The 19,218-nt window shown below is 40.4% G+C and overlaps 1 protein-coding gene and 1 non-coding gene across 2 annotated transcripts in view; one reads left to right on the forward strand and one right to left on the reverse strand.

Moving 5' to 3' along the window:
* The window catches only part of Ndufaf2 (NADH:ubiquinone oxidoreductase complex assembly factor 2), a 114,569-nt gene that overhangs the window by 35,099 nt on the left and 60,252 nt on the right, over positions 1-19,218 (reverse strand). Inside the window, exon 2 of the mRNA XM_031360528.1 lies at positions 4,836-4,925. Within this exon, the coding sequence (XP_031216388.1) occupies positions 4,836-4,925 (90 nt within the window). The remainder of the gene's footprint in view (positions 1-4,835; positions 4,926-19,218) is intronic.
* LOC116084058 lies at positions 7,206-7,314 on the forward strand. Its single transcript, XR_004116020.1, has one exon. It is a non-coding gene; the product is annotated as a U6 spliceosomal RNA (small nuclear RNA).

Below are 19,218 nucleotides of genomic sequence, written 5' to 3' on the forward strand. Positions count from 1 at the left end.
ACTGAAACTCCCTTCTCTGTGATAACTCCAGCCTGTGTCAAGTTGACATACAAAACCAGCCAGTACAACCACCCAAGTCAGGAGGCAGAGCATTGCCTGGCTGGCACCTTGGTCACAGTATCACAGGATGCTCATTAGAGAAGCCAGCTGAGCTGAGCCTGGGCCCCTGACTCGTGCTGTTTGGAGTAGCTAGAGTTTGGCATACTTACACATAGAAACAAGAAACAGCATCATCAGCTCATCCCTGTATTGCTGGGCCTTACTCCATTGCATGGATATAGGACAGTCTGTCTTAGCCACTTACGATGGGAGTAACTGAAGCTTCTACAGAGAATCTGGGACAAGAACTTAGGCAGACAGACACATGTCTTTATGTCTCTGGGTAAATACCTAGCAGAATGTCTAAGCTGTGGGGTAGCTGGATGTTCACATTTATAAAAACTGATAAACTATTTCCCAAAGCTGTTGTACTAGTTTATATCCCAGCCAGCGATTCATGAATGGTTGAGAGATTTACAACAGTGAAATATTAGTTCCATTTTTTGTCCATTCTTAAATTCTAACATAGCTCAGCAGTAAATTGTCTTGATAAAAAAGACAGGTTTATATTTTTTAATCTCCCAACCTTATTCTTATTCAAAAAGGTTTTAGGAATTCTTATTTTATTGCATGTTGATATAAATCAATTCAGAATCAGCATATCAAGTTTTTTTTTTTTTTAAGCTAGGTGCCAAGGGTGTGTGTATGAAGGGTGTGTGTACCTGCCTCTGGACATGTGCTGACGTTATACAAGGTGTTATCTTCTATCTCTTCCTTCATTAAAAAAAAAATGTGTGTGTGTGTGTGTGTGCATGCATGCATGTGTTTGTATGTATTGGAGGTGCATATGTATGTGGAGATCAGAAAACAGTTTGCATGAGTTGGTTCTCTCTGTATCACGTGGGTCCAGGGGACTGCACTAAGGTTTCAGACTTAGCAGCAAGTGCCTGTTATCCACTGAACCATCTTATTGGCCCTTCTCTACCTCGTTTCTTAAGATGGGTTTAATCCTAGACCAGCACCTGGAAAACAAAAAGTCACACTCAGGTGATCTGAATTCAAATCTTGTAGCAACTGTTGGCTTTGGGGAGGTTTTAAGCATCCCAACTCAGCAGGAGGAACCAGGAGTTCACATCAGTTCTCACTGTCTCATCTACTGATGTTAGCTTTGCCACAATTCTTACTGATAGACTCCCCACGCTCTTCCACCTGTAGAGCAGGGCCTGTGCACTTTCTCTTCTCAGGGGCTTTCAGCTGATAAGAGCTTTCTTAGAGATTGGATCTTAGCCATCAGTACTGATGAATTTTCTCATTTCTCCTGTCTCCAAGACAGTCAACATAAAATCCTTCTCACCTCTCCAGGTCTTATCGCTTTCGTTACGAACTCCTCAAAACACTATTGATGATTATCACATTTTCTCTCTTTTCTCTCAGGTTCCATCAGTCCACTGAACTTTTTTTTTTGGGGGGGGGTAAGGAATCCCTGTCTGATCTTAATGTAAACGGTTAATCTTCACGCTTGATATGACACTTGCTGATCATGACCTCCTTCCTGATGATGACTGGCTTCCGGAATGTGAAATTTTTAATTTTTCTCCTAATTTTCTTGACGCTCTGCTTGTCTCTATGGTTCTAAACTTGAGGGGCACAGGCTTCAGCCTTTCACCTACTTATTTACTCTGTGTGATTTCATCTGGCCTCATAGGCAGCATTTGTTTGCTGTAATCTACATTTTTATTTCTAACTCAGACATTCCCCCTGAATTGACTCACAATTTACCATTTCTAATTGGATGTTAAATGGGCACCTCGAGCTTACTGGTTCCTAAACTGCCTTCACTTTCCTCCTAACCCATGGTTCCCTGCGACCATTAACAGCCACCTCATTTTCTCTGGGTGAGACCAGGCCTAGGCATCATAACCGCTCCTCTCACTCTCTGTGTCCAATGTGTCAGCAATCCCATTAGTTCTACTTTTAAACTGTTTCAGAAAGCATCTACTTCATTCCATTCCTACTGCTAATCTGGTCTAAGTCATACTTATTCTTTGCCTTGGGTATCAGAAAACATGCTGTCTCCATGTTTTGATGACATCGCCCAATTCAGCAGCCAGAGTGATCCTTTTAAGTCTCACTCAGCATGTGGCTACCCCTCAAACTTCTCAGTGGCTTCCAGTCTCCCTGGAAGTAAAGGCAGGCAAGGCTACTTACAACAGCCCACAATGCTGCCCACCAGATCAGGCATCCCTGAAGGCTCAAAACTCACCTCTCATTGCTTTCTCTAGGCTCTATTTTAGTCAAATTGACTTCTATGATATTCCTTAGTCACCAGAGCAAGTCTTTGCTTCAGGGTCTCTGTACTTGCTTTAGCAATGCCCCTCTCTGGTTATGGTTAAAAGAGAGAGAGAGAGAGAGAGAGAGAGAGAGAGATAGATCTACCTTTTAAGAAAGAATACTAACTAAAGCTGTAAAACCATTCACGTATCTCTTTGTCCCTTGCCTGTTTCATTTCCTATGGTCATTAGTATATTATGTAGTTTAGTGCCTAATCTATCTTTCTCCCACTCCAGAATGTATATTCTAGGAAGTCAATAGTTTCATAGATAAATGAATGAAAGTCACACTATTTAATATTGTTGTATGATAGCAGGCAACTTGTAGGTATGAGTACTTTAATATTATAAATTAAAAATGCCATCTTTTATTCATCAGGATTAAAAGCAGGTGCATTTGGTACTGATATCACCTACCTCAACAGCTCCCTGTTCCCTGTACATAGTGTTGTATATGTTTGTTAATATTTTTACAGCACAGCATATGTATCTTTTATATTTAATTGTATGTGTGCCACTGTAAAAGTGTTTGTGTTTCGGTATTTGCCTGATGCATATTTTTAGAGAATATGCTCATGGGGATAGTGTGCTGAATTACTAGATCAGGACAGAGTCATAAAAAGCATTAAAACTTCATTCTAATTCTCCCAAAGCCTCAGAGGCTGAAAAATGAGCCATTACCTATTTGTTTATTTATAACTTAATTTATTTCTATAAACATTTTAATTCTATACTATTATTGGGAAAATGACAAAATAGGCTCATAAGAAGGCACAAGCACTATTGGAGATTTGTAAATGTGGACAGTCTAGGAAAATAAAGCTCAATTGCTCCTTCTAGAAGTTGCCAACTTAGAGACTATATTTCAAGAAGAAAGCAAGCTCTGTTCTCTCCCCTCACTTTGCTCTTTTTCTCATAGTCTAGCCTCCCCATGGCCAGTGAGCAGATAAGGATAAGATGGTATGACCAAATGGTAATTACAGGCACATGCTGCCAACAGAAGAACATAATGCTTATGGTTACCACACAGAAGTTACTATGCACATATGTAGCTGCACAATCACAGTAACTGATCTAAACTAACTGGACCATGTGTCTGTCTATACTGTCCGTCTCATTGTCATTATGAGCAAACATGATGGTGACTGTAGAGAAAGTGCCTATCACAGGTAACACTTGGCTAGTGCTGAGCAAAGTAGAAGACAGATGTTGGTATTTTGGTCAAGTCTTTTGTTTTTAGTATTTATGCCTAAGTGACTGCGTGTGCTGTGTGCATGCACCAGCTTGTGTGTACTTATCACCAGCGGAGGACACTGGGTACTCTATCACTCAAATGCTTTATTCTCATGAGGTAGACAGTGTCTCTCACTGAATCTGGAACTCACTACTTGGCAGCAAACTCCAGCAACCGCCTTGTCTCCACTACAGTCAGCACTACACTTGGCCTTTTACTGCGGCATCTCAGGCTCTCATGCTTGTGTATGCAAGCACTCTAAACACTCAGCCATTTCTCCAGCCCTTGGTTAGGGTTCTTTTCATTTTAAGTAGCAAAGGCTAACTCAAGCTACATTCCATGCTTTTAGTAAATTATTTACTGAGCACTTTCTGTGAGCCAGGCATTATGCTAGAAACTGATAAACTTAGGAGGTCCTACCAAGAACTTAGAAAGAAGCTGTGCTGGGAACCGGAAAGCTGCAAGCCTGGGGATATTTGGGTCTCCACTCGTACTTATCGTAGGAAGCTGCTTTCAGTTTTCTTCTTGGTAGACTGCCCTTTTGGGAGTGAAAAGCTCGGATTCTAAAATGAAGATGCCTACGTAGAAGCTACCAACTCTATATATTAATGTTCCAGAAACAAGGAGAGACAATCTGCTGCACTTTGACAGCCTGATTTTTTATATGAAAAATAATGTTTTTGAGGCAGGGTCTCATGCCAGACTAGCCTGAAATCCACTATGTGTTCCAAGCTGACCTCGAGGCTGAGGCAATTCTCATGTGTCATCCATCCTTCTATTAAAAAGGAAATCAGTTAACATCATCTTTGTGAGTTAGAGAAATACTCCAAAACAGCACCTAAGCTAGGTGTTCTCCACGAGTTATAAAAGAGAAAATGGAGGCCCAAAATAAAATATTTTCTCAAATTCTGGGCTAGTGAATCCTGGAAAAAGAAGTACAGTCTGGAGGCTGTGCAGGGAGAATTGTGAGTGCAGGTGAGGGTGGGGGGGTGGGGGCGGGGGCAAGGCATGAGTGAAACCTTTGACTTCTACTTGGCAGGAGCTTGATCTCCTTGCTTCACCCTAACCCCAGTCCTGCTGAAATTTTACAAATTTCCAACAATGAAATGTTCCAGAAACAAAGCTGTAAAAATGTTCCCATGGAGAACTAATTCTGTGTACTCTTGCTAATTTCACAGATCATACATAAGTGGCTTGCCTTTCCCAGCATCCTCCTAGAGGCGGACACGTACCTTCCCACTCGGTTGGGATGTCTCCTGCTTCATAGTTTACTTCCTTTCTGTTCACTGTTTCTACAATCCTCTTCTCTCGAATCGTCTGTCCTGTAAAATCAAACAAACATTTGACATGAGCGTGCACAACTGTAGCTATGATAGGTTATATTTTATTTCGATTATTGCACACCACATTATATGGCAAAATTATTAGGAAAAAGAATGAATTTTGCTTAGAGTTATATGGTGGAAAAGGCAGTTTCTAAACTACTGCGAATTTTATACTTTCTAGCATTGAAGGCAAAATTAATTTTCATAGAACAAATCTAGATTCTATTTAAAGAGAGTAACCCATTAATCCTGCAGGACATTAATAACTAATAAAAATAATAATGAAGTGTGTGAGTCCCAAAACTCACAGCATATATATTATTGGTGCCAACAGCTGCTGTGACTGCCCAAGGGAATTGATATCCACAGCCCTTACTAAGTAGGAGACACAAGACCTTGCTGCCACTCTGTTCCCACAGCACACAGGGCTAGATTCTGTGGTCCTGCCTCTCAGACTTGGATTCTGTAACCAATCTGGGTCACTACCTCAAGGGAATGTAGGGACAAGGGACAAAAATTGGTGAGTCTCAGATAAGCCAGCTGGGTGAGACCCTGAGTTTAGAATTCTTGCTCTACAGTCTCCTTTCCTGAGCTGTGTCCACAGCTGAAGAGGACTGGTGGCAGTGTAGACGTGGATTGGTGGCATATTGCTGTGGACTGGTGACTGTGTAGCCGTGGACTAGTGGCAATATAGCTGTGGACTGGTGGCAGTATAGACATGGACTGGTGGCAGTACAGACATAGAAGTACAGAAAGGAAAGAGAAACATGGAGAAACACTCCAGGAAAATTCCTTTGATGTACATAGTGGTTCCTGAGGTGCTTGACCAAATTCAACATTGCACTGAAAAGACCACAGGGCATGCCTGTGGAGGTCAGAAAGCCTCTCTCAGCTGTCCATCTCCACCACTACACACCCTCTGCTTGTCTGTTTATTTTGTTGGAGCTCCTTTACTTGATGAGTCTGGCTGACCAATGAACTCTATGGATTTGTCTTCTCAGACTGGCATTACAGATATGCTACCACAACTGGGTATTCCTCCAGTGCTGGCAACCCAAATTCAGGTCCTCAAGCTTATGTGGCAGGCATTTTACCCCGAGACACTGCCAAAGACCCAAAGATGCATAAAAATACAGTGGTTATTATAAACTCTGCTTGCACATCACTTACTAAAATGTGAGAATCAGAATGTTATGCCTTCAAGTAGTTATTATCTAATACTAAGATATAAGTATGTTCTTTTAGTTACAACAGCTAAATAAAGGAAAACAATCATCTAAAATACAGAACAACACATGTGGCCTATCAGCTTTTAAGTGGACCTCAGTAAGTTTAGCATAGAAGGACGACAGAGAAGTCTAGAACTCCCAAGAGTACCACTACTTGTTATAGGTATATCTGTATGCAAAAGTTAGCCGTTCATTCCTATTTTTCCCATCTATAAATTTCATGTAAAGTATTCATATAATTTAAAAATACAAGTCATTGTTACTTGCATATGAACGGAAATACAGGGAAAGTAATGAGAATCCTTATTTATTTATTTACTTTATTTGTCTACACATAAATGTGGTGTGTGTGGGATGTATGTGCAGAGTCTCTCCATAAATATGAAGCTTGTCAGGTTTTCTGGCTAGGCTGGAAGTCAGAAAGCCTCAGAAGTGTCCATTTCTGCCCCCATCAGGGTTAGGGCTACAGGCATGTGTGGGACAATGGATGGCTAATGACATAGGTTCTGGGATCCAAACTGCAGCAAAGTGCTCTTGATTGACAAGCCATCACTTCAGGTCCTTTGGAGCTACTTTAGTTTCTTGCAATTGTGAAATAAACCTTTATTTGGGAATAGATGACAAAGATTTACTTAAAGCATACATATCTTTGGAAGTATTAAATAAAATTACTAGTTCATTGAATAAATCCTTTGTAATTAGATATTTTCCCTTTCAGAATAAACTGCTACAAAAACCCATTCTTAAGAATATATCCTACTTATGTCATTTTTATGAATTGGGAATAAAATTTATGTTTCTCATTGAGTAAGAATTTATAATACAAGCTACATTTGCTAATAAATGTTTTCAGACAGTATCTGTAAAGACACCCTACTTATAGTAAAACGCAGCTTACAATAATAGCCCAATAAAACATTTATGTTTATGTCTAATAAGTCCTAATAAAACAGCAAAAAAATAGTTTATTCAATGACCACAAAAAAGAGCAATACACAGTTGTTGTTAGTAGTAAACAATATTAGGCTCAATTGAAAGTGGCATGGCAGTGCTCGCTTCTGCAGCACAAATACTAAAATTGGAACGATACAGAGAAGATTAGCATGGCCCCTGCACAAGGATGGCACACGCAAATTTGTGAAGTATTACATATTTTTTTTTAAAAGAAAATGGCATGACAAAAACTTGAACTCAGAGTTACTGCAATGATCAAAGAGAATAAAGAGACAACAATATATTTTTCAAACATTAAAAGCATTAAAGCTTGTTACCACTGAGACAACAAGTTCCTCTTCCTTTGTCTAGAAAACTATGGAGCCCATTTAAAAGAAACTAGAAAGAAGGAGGGAGGAGCCAGGGAGGGATGAGATCCAAGGTGGCATAGTGTAGACACAGAGGCTTAGGTGCAATACAAATTCCAGTGTTCTTGGAGCACCTGGGATAGGGTTAGGGGGATCCTAGTATGAGAATGAGACTTCAGAGAGGAAGTCCTAATCCTAGTCATTCTCTGTGTTCTTTTCCCTGTTTTTTAGTTCTGACCCTGCCCTTCAATATTACCTTTGCCATATTTTGCCATACTGTACACTATTCTAATTGACAATCTTGAATTGACCTTTCTTTAGAGTTACTTTTGCCTATTCTAAAGGATCCCCATCCATATGCTTGTTGGATTTGTCAGTTCCTATACACATTAAACACATTAAAATGGACTGACATTAAGTCCAAAGAGTTATCTAGGACCTACTTGGGTAACCATAGTGCAGAACACAGTAGCCTGTCTAGTAGGTCAGTAACATACAGAGGACACAGGAGCTGGTTAACCAGGCTGGGGTTTCTGTGAATAGGCAATGTCTGATTCAATTTCAATACTTTGTATGTATTGTATTTACTCTCTAGTTTATCCTGTTATGCACAATATTTATAAGTCTAAAAAGGGCAGAGTCCTAATATGGCCAGATTTTAAAAGAGAATATAAAATTAGCATTTATGGTATTCTTACCGTAGACCAGTCATTGAATAAGGTTTACCTTTTTAAAGTTAGCATACAAGTATTGTGTTTCATTATAACATTTTTCTATACACACACACACAGACACACACACATATATACATACATACATATATATACACATACATACACATATATACATATTCACATACACACACACACACCATCATGCTTTTGTCATCATGTGGATCCTTTCAGGCAAGTGCCTTTACCAGCTGATCTATTTCAATGGCCTTTTCTGCTTTTTGAGGAAGAGTCTTATGTATTCTTGACTGGCCTTAAAATCACTATGCAGCCAAGGGTAACCTTGAACTTGAACTTGTGATTCTCTTGTTTCTACCTCTTCTCTACCAACTGGACTAAATCCAGTCCTTTGTTCTTTTTTAAAAATGTAACTTTATTTGATCACCCTTGCAACCTCCTCTCCAAAAGAAGAAAAAGTTCTTGTTGTGGAAGCTGCAGTCTGTCATTGTGTGTCCCACAGTGTACCCTTTTGCCATACATCTTTACTTGCAAATGTTCATTGTAATGAGTCATTGGTCTGGTTGGAGGCCTCTGGCTTCTGCTACACTATTAATATTGGATCCTTACCGGGACTCCTCTCAGATATACTGTTGTTGCCTTGTGTCATGGAGATCCTGGAGCCTTGGATCTACAGGACCCATCCCTTCATGCACTCCAGCAGTTCACAGATGGGGTAGATGTTGGGTTGGGTCAACTCAAGTCCTGGCTCTGGGCCTGGGTGGTAGCTGAGCTGGTCAGCCTGCCAGTTGTCCCACATCAGCATTGCCAGGGCGAGCTCTGCAGTGCTGCCTGCTAGCTCATCCAATGCTGAGGCCAGCAAGAGCAGGGCCAGCTCACTGCTCATCCGTGCCAACACCAGCCCTTTGTTCTCATTCATCTCCTTCACAACTGCTCCTTTCCTTCCTGCTTCCCTCTGGCTGGTCCCCTGTCCTTCCCAATAGAGTCCACACTTCTGCTCTCATGTTACACATACTCTACCCTCCCCATCTCCATACTCCTCCCTTCCCACCCAATTCCCTTCCTTAATTTCTCTTCCTCCCTTCTCATGGTTGCTTCTCTACTTTTATTACACACACACACACACACACACACACACACACACACACACACACACACAGAGAAAGAGGGAGGAGGGGGAAAGAATGTGATACTTGTCTGAGTGTATCTTATTTGCTCACACAATCTCTAGTTGTGTGCTTTTTTCTGTAAATGCTCTGTTGTGGCTGCCTTTAGAGCTGAACAAGCTTCTGCTGTGTCTATGTAGGTGTCAGTTCACCTAGGGATTGCTAACTAGGCTGGTTCCATTTCTTACCTATTCTTTTTTTCTCCATTAATTAATTTATTCACTTTACATCCCAATTGCAGCCACCCTCTACCCAGCCCCCCCTCACCCAGGGGCTTGGGCTTTCCGGGAGTCGGGGGAGATAGGGGAAGGGTGGGTTGATACCAGGGGCTATCTCTCCCTTCTTGGCAGTAAATACAGAGGTGTGAGTGCTTCTGTGGTGTGCTGACTTCAGGAGAACTACACTGTCATGGAGTAGTGCTATTTTTAGTTCTTGACCAAACTCCACTTGGCCACACCACTTTACACTGCCATTAGCAAACTATAAGGTTTCCTCTTTCCCCACAACTTGCCAACATTTCTGCCTGCCGTGTGTTTTCTTGATGACAGTTATTCTGATGGGTGAGATGTTAGAAGAAAGAGTTGGAATATTATCAGTTAAGGATATTAAACTTCTTCAGTTAGTGGTTCTTGTAGCTCTTCTTTGGATAACTCTCAGTACAGATCATTAACCTATGTACTGACTTGATGATCTGTATTTACGGTTTTAATATTTTCAGTTCTTTATATATTCTGGATATTAGTCCCCTATTGAGACCCAGTTGGTGTTTATTTTCCCATCTGCAAGCTGCCCTTCTCTCGGTTGGTTGGTTTCTTTGCTATAGCGTCTGTTTACTTTCACCTAATCCCATTTGCCAATTCTTGAGCTGTCACTGTGCCATATCTTTACAAAGTCCTTGTCATACCTATATCCTGAAGTGCACTGCCTCCCTTTTCCTCTAGCAATCCCAAAGCTTCAGCTCTTTCATTCGGGTCTTCCATTCACACTTTCCTTTCTGATGTCACAGCTCCACCAAGCACAGGTCACTTCAGCTTATAAACAAAGACATTGAGGCCTATAGGAACTTAATTCCTTAATTTTGGGTGAAATGCCAGCCATCTTCTGGGGCTAACCTTTGCCACCGAACTTTAGTGTATTTAGAAATGTTCAACTGTAGACATGCATGTTTCAGGTAGAAGAACATAAGGGCTAAGCTAAAAGCAAAAGTAACTGCTATCTCTAAAACAATTAAGAATGAGACCCATGACCCTTTACTAGCATATTTTAAAAATGTAGATACCATCCCATAAGTCAGTTAAGGAAGTAATCCTGATAACCATTCAATACTCACTAAACATTCACTGCTAAATGTTTTAAAAGTGCAGACAATTGTTAGAAAATGAAAACCATTAAAATCCCATCACCTGAAGACTATCTATAGACACACCGACACATAGCCAGACATGCACATACATGTGCTGACAAGGGTATATTCATACAGAAGTTTTCTGGCACAGAAAATATGAAAATTCTCATGTCATTTTTCCTACCTAAAAAAAAAATCCGATACCCATTTTCAGAGTCTGTTTTGACATTCTGATGAAAAGAAAGCCTCTATGTAAGCATGACTTTTTTCTCTGTTGTGTTTTAAATGTGAAGATCAAAATAAAACTCACTGCTTTAAGAATCAGCAAGCCAAGTTCCAGACCCACAACCTGCCAGCACTCTGTGCATGAGCCTCCTTTCCTGGATTTGGGTAGCTGCTACCACCTTTATCAAAGAAGCCTCTCTTTGCAGCAAATGGAGACCATCCCAGAAAATCACAACTGGATACAATGCAGAGGACATTTCATGGTGAGCACCACTCTACAGGACACATCTCAGCAGAAGACTGGGTGAAAGACTATAAAGCCTATAACAGTGTCTTAGTTACTTTTCAATTGCCGTGACAAAACACATGGCCAAGAAAGGCAAGCACCTCTTGCAACATGGCCACATCTCTTAATTCTTCCCAAACCAGTCCACCAAGTGGGAACCAAGTATTCAAACACGAGTGTGTGAAACAGTTTCTTTGAGAAATGGCTGCATAAGCAGGACTGGAACAATGGCATCATTGGTGGCCATGTTTATGTAGAAGTAGAGATACTTCATGGGTCCTGCCTGTAGACAAAGAGCCCCCTTATTGGTTGTCCAATGCAGAGTGTTCAGCCTTGAAACCATGTGCACATAAACGAACATGGATTCAGTAGGTTGTATTTATTTCCAGCTGTGACACACACACACACACACACATACACACACACACACACACACACACACACACACACACACACACACACACACACACACACACACACACACACGCATGCACAGCAATAATGAAAGGCAAAGAGGCTATCAATTAGAAAGTGTTGAAACAATGGCCGGGTTCAAGGGAGGGTAGCTAGGAGTGCTTGAGGGAGGAAAGGGAGGTGGAACTGAGGTAAGTCTATTTCAACTGAAAACATTTAAATAACAGAACACCAATAAAACGAGTTAAAGTGATACTAAAGGAAATTTTATGTTAATTAGAGAACATGCATCAGGTATGCTATGAAAACTAAGTTTTGCTAATTGAGGCAGAACTTCAAGACCCAAGGAAGAAGAGACACAATGCAACAACACATTTAGTAGGTTACCAAAGGCACTCTGTCTTCTGAGAAACAGACATCTACCACAGGAAAACAATGCCCCACCCCCACCACCCCTAATAAACTCATAGTCTATTATCTCAAAAGAAGAAGGAATGCTAGAGATATGAGAAATTCTGTGAAAATACTAGGTATATACCTTCCATGGTGTGTGTGTGGGTGTGTTACCTACTTTCCCGAGTAAACACTAATTGCCAGCAGCTCCTCATCTAAGGGTGGGACTTATGAGTCCCTCCCCCTCATGATGGACTGTTGAAGGGAAGGGCCCAATCCTATGCGTGTATGAGGCAGGCAGCTATAGATGCTGTGGGTTCATGAGTTCAACAGCCATTCATACCCAGATGCCACCATTTTGCACCATGCCTACCCACCCTGTGTTTGGGGAAGGAGGACAAGGAAAATATATCCATGTTTAATACAGACGGCTCAGTTTGAAAACTAGGTTTTCATGTGAGCATTACAATTCAGTATGGTGGTATATTACACACAGAACTTCAGACTACTCCCCAGAGTATTCATGAGAGTGATGAGGCTTGGCCACTTAAGTCATTTTCAGCACTTTGCCATGGCAGCTAATGCTGTAATGAATACTCATGTGCATATGTATTATTAACACAGCCATTCTTAAATATATAAAGAGCTCCTATGAGTCATTAAGAAAAGACCAGCAGTAACCAGAAAAATATCCCAAGGATATGAACAGATAATCCAGGGAAAAGAAGGACAAAGGCAAATATAATCAAACTGGGCAACTTTTATAGGAAACAGTTTAGAAACAGTTGTCAAATTGCAAATGCAGGTTCAACCTGATTAGCAATCCCGGACATTTTTATCTAAAATATTCTCACTTGCTTGAAAAGACATACATAAAGCTATTCACTCAACACTGTTTCTAATGGCGAAGACTTAGGCACTACTTATATATTCCCTCAATTAAAAACAAAGAAAAGATTATGCTGTGCCCATTCTCTGTACTACCTCAGGCCTGTTTAAAAAATGAAAACACTGAGGTAAAGAAAGTAAAAAGGTGCAAGACTGGAAAACAAATGGTAAGAGGTCTTATTCTACGTGTATAAGAATTTCTAGTAGGTTACTAATGGAGAACAAACAATATTCACAGCAGTCTGACCCATCTGCTACCATTTATGTCATCTGCCTACCCCACCCCAATCTTCCTCCATACTTGTTTGTACAGCTAAAAGCTACCCTGGACGACTGCTTCAGAAACAGTTCACTGGTTTACCACCAGAGAGAACTGAATGGCCAGGAGCCAGGAGAAGGGAGACTTCCATTCTTGTGCTTAGTGCATGCTCACACAACGTTTTCACTTATATCCAAAGTCTAGATTTTAAAGTAATGAAGAGGAATGTCTGGAAAGAGGAAAGGGTCTGTGGGAGGCAGAGTACCAGGAGGAATGACTGTAAGGTGTATCACACAAATGTACCAGCCTGCCACAGGGAGACTAGAACAAAGAACGAGAGAGCAGACCCAGGCATCTTTCCTGGCACCACCACGCCTTTCTCCATTCACCTTCACAGGTCAGGGCACACAGTGGAGTAGTCTTTAATCCTCATGTTTCAGAGATCCAGAACTCCAGAGATATTTCTGTGAAGAAGACTACGACCAAAAGCGATCTGGAGAGGAAGTGGCTTATTTCACCTGATAGCTTACATCACAGGAGAAGTCAGAGTTGGAACTCAAGGCAGGAACCTGGAAGCAAAAAATGGAAGCAGAGACTGTGGACGGCCACTGCTCACTGGCTGGCTCCTACAGCTTGTTCAGCCTACTTCCTGATAAAACCCAGAAGCACCAGCCTAGGGCTGGCACCACCCACAGTGGCCTGTACCCTCCCACATCAATCACTAATCAAGAAAATGCTTCACAGACTTGTTTATAGGTCAACCTGAGACTTTTTTTTTTTTCGGTTGAGATTGTCTCTTCCCAGATGACCCTAGTTTGTGTCAAATTCAACAACATCAATAAAAACTAACCCACACATTTCTCTTTCTTAGTTCATAGCTAAGTTCCAGTTATCCTGGACTACAGTGTGCCATCCTGGCTTGGGGGTCAGGGGAAGAAAGACAGATGGCATGATAGAGAGAGAAGCACGGTGAGGGTTTTCACCCGTCTACTTTCAGCCCAACATTCCTCAACTAGTCAGCGTGAGAGTGGAGCAGTAGCTGCAGGCAGGTTGGGTTGCAGAGAGCAATTGGGCTGAGGGAAGCAACACATCTGAGGAGCCATCCCTTGCAAGCATGCAAGCTCCAGGCTTTGGGTGTCTGACAGGAGCTCCTGGCTTAGAGAAATAGTTATGCAGTAGGTAGGACAGCCAAAATAAGATCCTTAAAGTCTCACTGACTTTTGGCCTTTTATCACAGGGGCAGCAGGCAGTGCAGCCAGCTGATAATTTTAACTATAAAAGATTGGATTCTGCATATAAAAGAAGACTTAGGAACATCAATGTATATTGTATAAAAGGAAGCTTACTGAAAAGTTAAGAACCTCAACTACAGACATTAGAATTGAACTTTTAAATTCTGATATTCTGAAACATTATTATGTAAAATGCATCTCAATTATAAGAACCAAAATAGGAACTCAGACTGGAAAACCACTTTACAAACGACTTAGAGTAGAATTTGACTCAAGTTACTCAGATGTGGCATCTGTTCACTAGGAGACATCTATGGACCAGGCAATGTTTAACTGTCTCTCATGTATTACATCTCATCTTTAAAATAACCTTTTACAGATGAGAAAAAGGCTGAGTGATTAATGTATCCTGAGACACAATCAGTAAAGAAAGATAGCAGACATTTTAATGGAAGCACTTTTATTAATTAAGTTATTTATTTACTTTACATCCTGATGGCAGCTCTCTTCCTTGTCCCTCCCTCTTCCTGGTCCCTTTTCTTCCTAGTCCCTCCCTCTCACCTCCCCCACCACAATCCACCCCTCTTCCCTTTCTCCTCTGAAAAGGAGAGGCCTCCCATGGATATCAACCAGCCTTGGCACCATCAAGTCGCAAGAAGACTAGGCACATCTACTAAGGCAGCCCAGTTAGGGGACAGGGATCCAGAGGCAGGCAGTGCAGTCAGAGATGCCCCTGCTCCTGCTTAAGGAGACCCACATGAAGACCCAGCTGTACAACTGTTACATATGGGAAGTACTTTTCTTATTTTTAAAGATAATCGTGGTTTATTTAAGATTTTTAAATTAGTATTTACACATTTTTATGTAGGATCATTGCAAATATCCAGTTTAAAAACAAGTATTTATTAACAGCTATCATAAGCCGTTTCCTTATGTGAGTGCATGAAGCATTCCTGCCTGAGAACTTGATGACTGTATAATTTGACATATTCTACACACATTTATGTGAACTTGGAAGACTCACAGGTCTCAGTAGGTAAGACATTTTAAAAAGTAATTAAATAGGCCTAACAGATAAGCACGATGAATTTTTAAGACCACCAATGAGTTCTGTGGATAAGCTGAAAATTGTAATAGGTCCCCAATATTGATGGGTCTTCACAAGGAATCTCAGGTCATTTCATGGTAGGAAAAAAAAAATCAGAAATTATACCACAATGCTTGGCTATTCTGAGATGCCTGTTATAATATGGTTTAACCTCTCGGGCTGCAAAAGCTGAAGGGACTCAGACAGTATGTAGAAAGAGACAGTAATCTGCTTGCTGCATCAGCGAAATGCTTTGTGACCAGTTAATAGCAAATCAGTATTCTTTTCTTGACTGAAAAAGGATGATCTTTTTCTTGAATTCATTAATATTTTTAAAAAGCAGTAAGTAAGCCGGGTGGTGGTGGCGCACGCCTTTAATCCCAGCACTTGGGAGGCAGAGGCAGGCGGATTTCTGAGTTCGAGGCCAGCCTGGTCTACAGAGTGAGTTCCAGGACAGCCACGGTTACACAGAGAAACTCTGTCTCGAAAAACCAAAAAAAAAAAAAAAAAAAAGCAGTAAGTAAAATTTGTAATAAAATGCATGTCTGAAACCACATATGAAGAATATAATAATTTGAGAAAAAATACAGCTGCTTACTGCAAATTTCCTACACAAACTTACTGCTGATAAAAAATCAAAATACTGTATTAAAAAAAGTTCTATAGTTCTAAAAAGTAGCTGAGAATATAAGACAGCCATTGAACACTTGCCTAGAATATGTGAGGCCCATTCCAACTTCCCTCCCTCTCTCCCTCCCTCCCTCTCTCCCTCCCCACCCACTCACACACACACCCCAGTCTTAAAGTTCTAAAACTATCTTTTACACAGCAAACACAGTGGGTAGTCTGAACCACTCACTTATGGAGATTTAAAATAAAATGTTAAACAGGTTTTCTGATAGACTCCTAAATCAGCGTATAAATCTTAGAAATATCTAGTATTTCACTTCATTTACTTCTTTCTCATTACTATGCAAAACAGATGTTTAAAAGTATGTTTTTAAGAAGCACTTATTTCTCCTAAGCTGCGAGGGATTTCTGAAAAAGCACATAGGTCTCCATTAGAAAGGAAAAATCCGAATGATGACATCATGACAATTAACTTCGCAGAGCAGAAGATCAAAGTTTTACTTGAGGTCAAAGAGTTCAAATTACTTTGTTCACTTAAGATATTCTATACGTCTTTGTAAAGCATATAAAATTTATAACCGAAAATTTGAACAGAACAAAATACCACAAGAAATTAGAATTAGCTAAGTCTAGAATAAATGCATGTGAATTATGAGTTCATATATCTTATACAAAAGTAAGGGAGGGAAGATTTTGTATTTTTTGAGCCAAATTAAACAGATTATATGACATATCATAAGGAATCCACATTTTTACACACACATACACCACCCAGCTCGGGATGGCCTGAAACTTGCTCTCTGAATCAGGCTAAGCTGAAATCACTGAGATCTGCTTGCCTCTACCTCCTGTATGCTGGGATTAAAAGCATGTTCCACCCACATACCTTGGTGGGAACCACAGCTCTCTTGTTGGATTTAGGACCCACAAGAGGAAAACCATGTCTGGTAATGAAACCTAGCCAAGTACCCAGTGCTAGTTTAGTCATGGTAACTGGAGGAGAATTTACAACTGATAGTTTACTGAGCCAGCATAATCCCTAACAACAATCTATAAACACTTGTCCTCATGCCCACAGATTCTCTCCTCATCAAGGGAACTTCTCTCTATGACAGATGAAGGCCATTACAGAAAACCACAACCGGTTAATAAGCAGGGTGGAGCCCAGTCCCGCTGGAAACATCTACAAAACACCCACACTCAGGTGTTCTGTGTGCTCAGGGAACACTGCAGAAGAGGGAAGAGCCAGAGGATCAGTCACATTTCTGTGAGACTGTCTCCTAGTACATCATCCAAACAGCTTAATAAGGAGTACATAGCAAATATACCAAACTGGATGGGGGTAGAGGGGACCCATGAGGCCTCCACCCTACACAAAGGACAGACACCAGGGTAAAGGTGTGAGCAGAAGAGGCGGTCCTCCCCTGAGAAGATCCAAAGCCAAATGGTCAGCCCTGAAAACATACATACAAGAAGCATTATATGGATTCAATAGGTTATACTTAGTAATATATATGTACATACCAATACATATATGCATACAAGAACAACTGATGAAAAAAGGCCATGAATTTGGAGAAGAGTGGGCAGGGATATATGGAAGTGAGAAGTGATTAAAATACAGTCTCAAGAAGAAACAGTGTGCCATCATTCCCAGCCAAGACTTCAAATAAAAGGAAATGTAATCATGATGGAAAAGCTTTGTTCTAAAACAAAACTCGCTGACTAAAGGATATGAAAACTCAGCAAATGCTCACAGTGAACTACAATGAGTATAATTAAATATTCAACCATCATGCTATACACCTACCTGATTGAACACTTTGGGACTGACCGCTAACAGAAGTAAAATGAGAAATGGGTGGGGTTAATAAAAATGGCAGGAAATATTGCTAGATATGGAGAGATATGAAGTTATAACACTTGTAAACCTTAAGTAAGTAAAAAGAGAAATGGGAAATAAATAATGAAAGAGAAACGCCTCCTTTTGCTGAGCATGAGAACTAACAGAGACCCACAACTGGACAATGTGCAGAGAGCCAGACATTTTGAAACACACAGTGTCACTAAAGGAGATGTCTCCATCAAACCCCTGAGCAAAGGGGATAGATGTCACCAGGAAACACTGTCTTCCACACAGGAGACTGACTGGGATGTGAACTCACAGGACCATGGCAACGAACACAGGGCCTGCACAGGTTCAAGCCTGACAGGACCCAGTTCTGAGACCGGTGGACCTAAATTCCTGAACTGCCACCCTTAACCAAGAAGCTATCTCCAATGCATACCTACTTCCAAGCAGAAATTACTTTTCTCCAACGGAGTTTGACTGGGGATAGTAGCCACACTTGAAGGTAGACTTCTTGCCAGCAGTAGAAGACTTTCTGTCTTGTTTTGCTTGGTTTGGGCTGTATTTCTCTCTCTATTTTTTTTTTTTTGTCTTATTCTTTTGCTTGCATATTACGGTTTCAGATTTTGTGTCTTTTTGGTTTTTGTCTTTCAATGTGTATTTCTTGTGCTTTTTTCCCCCTTTCTTTCTTTTTAAATTCTGGTTTGTTTTGTTTGCCTATTTGTTTCCCAAAGAAAGAGAGAAAGAGAAGAGCATGGAGTTAGGTGTCTGGGAAAATTGGGAGGATATGGGAGGAGTTGGGGGAGGAGAAACTCATCAGAATATATTGCATGAAAAAATTATTTTCAATTAAAAAGAGTAGCAATTATTATAATGTAGAGAAATTTGAAATTATTATACTTGTAAAGCTTAACCCAGACTTTGCTTTGTCTTTAAAATATAGTAGATATTGCTGTTATTTCTAGATGCAAGCCAATTTTTTAGAAATTGATTTCTAGACTCAAAAATGTTCATAGCAATCAAAGATTTGGTCATTTATCACAGGCCATAAAAGAGTCAATGGCTGCAGCACTGTTCCTAGTTCACAGGAGAGATGACAGGTTTTAAATATAAACAGTTTTAGGAAAATGGAGTACATTTATTGGTGCATTCATCTTAATTTAAAAAATTATACTTAGCAATCCATGAAATTACTAATACCCTTCATTAATCTATTTAATTTAGCTCAACAGGAAGCAGTATTTATCATTAGTAAATGGAAATCAACTCTGATGTAACAAAGAGCACATAACCATCT

Source organism: Mastomys coucha, unplaced genomic scaffold, assembly GCF_008632895.1.
Source record: "Mastomys coucha isolate ucsf_1 unplaced genomic scaffold, UCSF_Mcou_1 pScaffold8, whole genome shotgun sequence".
In the NCBI taxonomy this organism is placed as follows: Eukaryota; Metazoa; Chordata; class Mammalia; order Rodentia; family Muridae; genus Mastomys; species Mastomys coucha.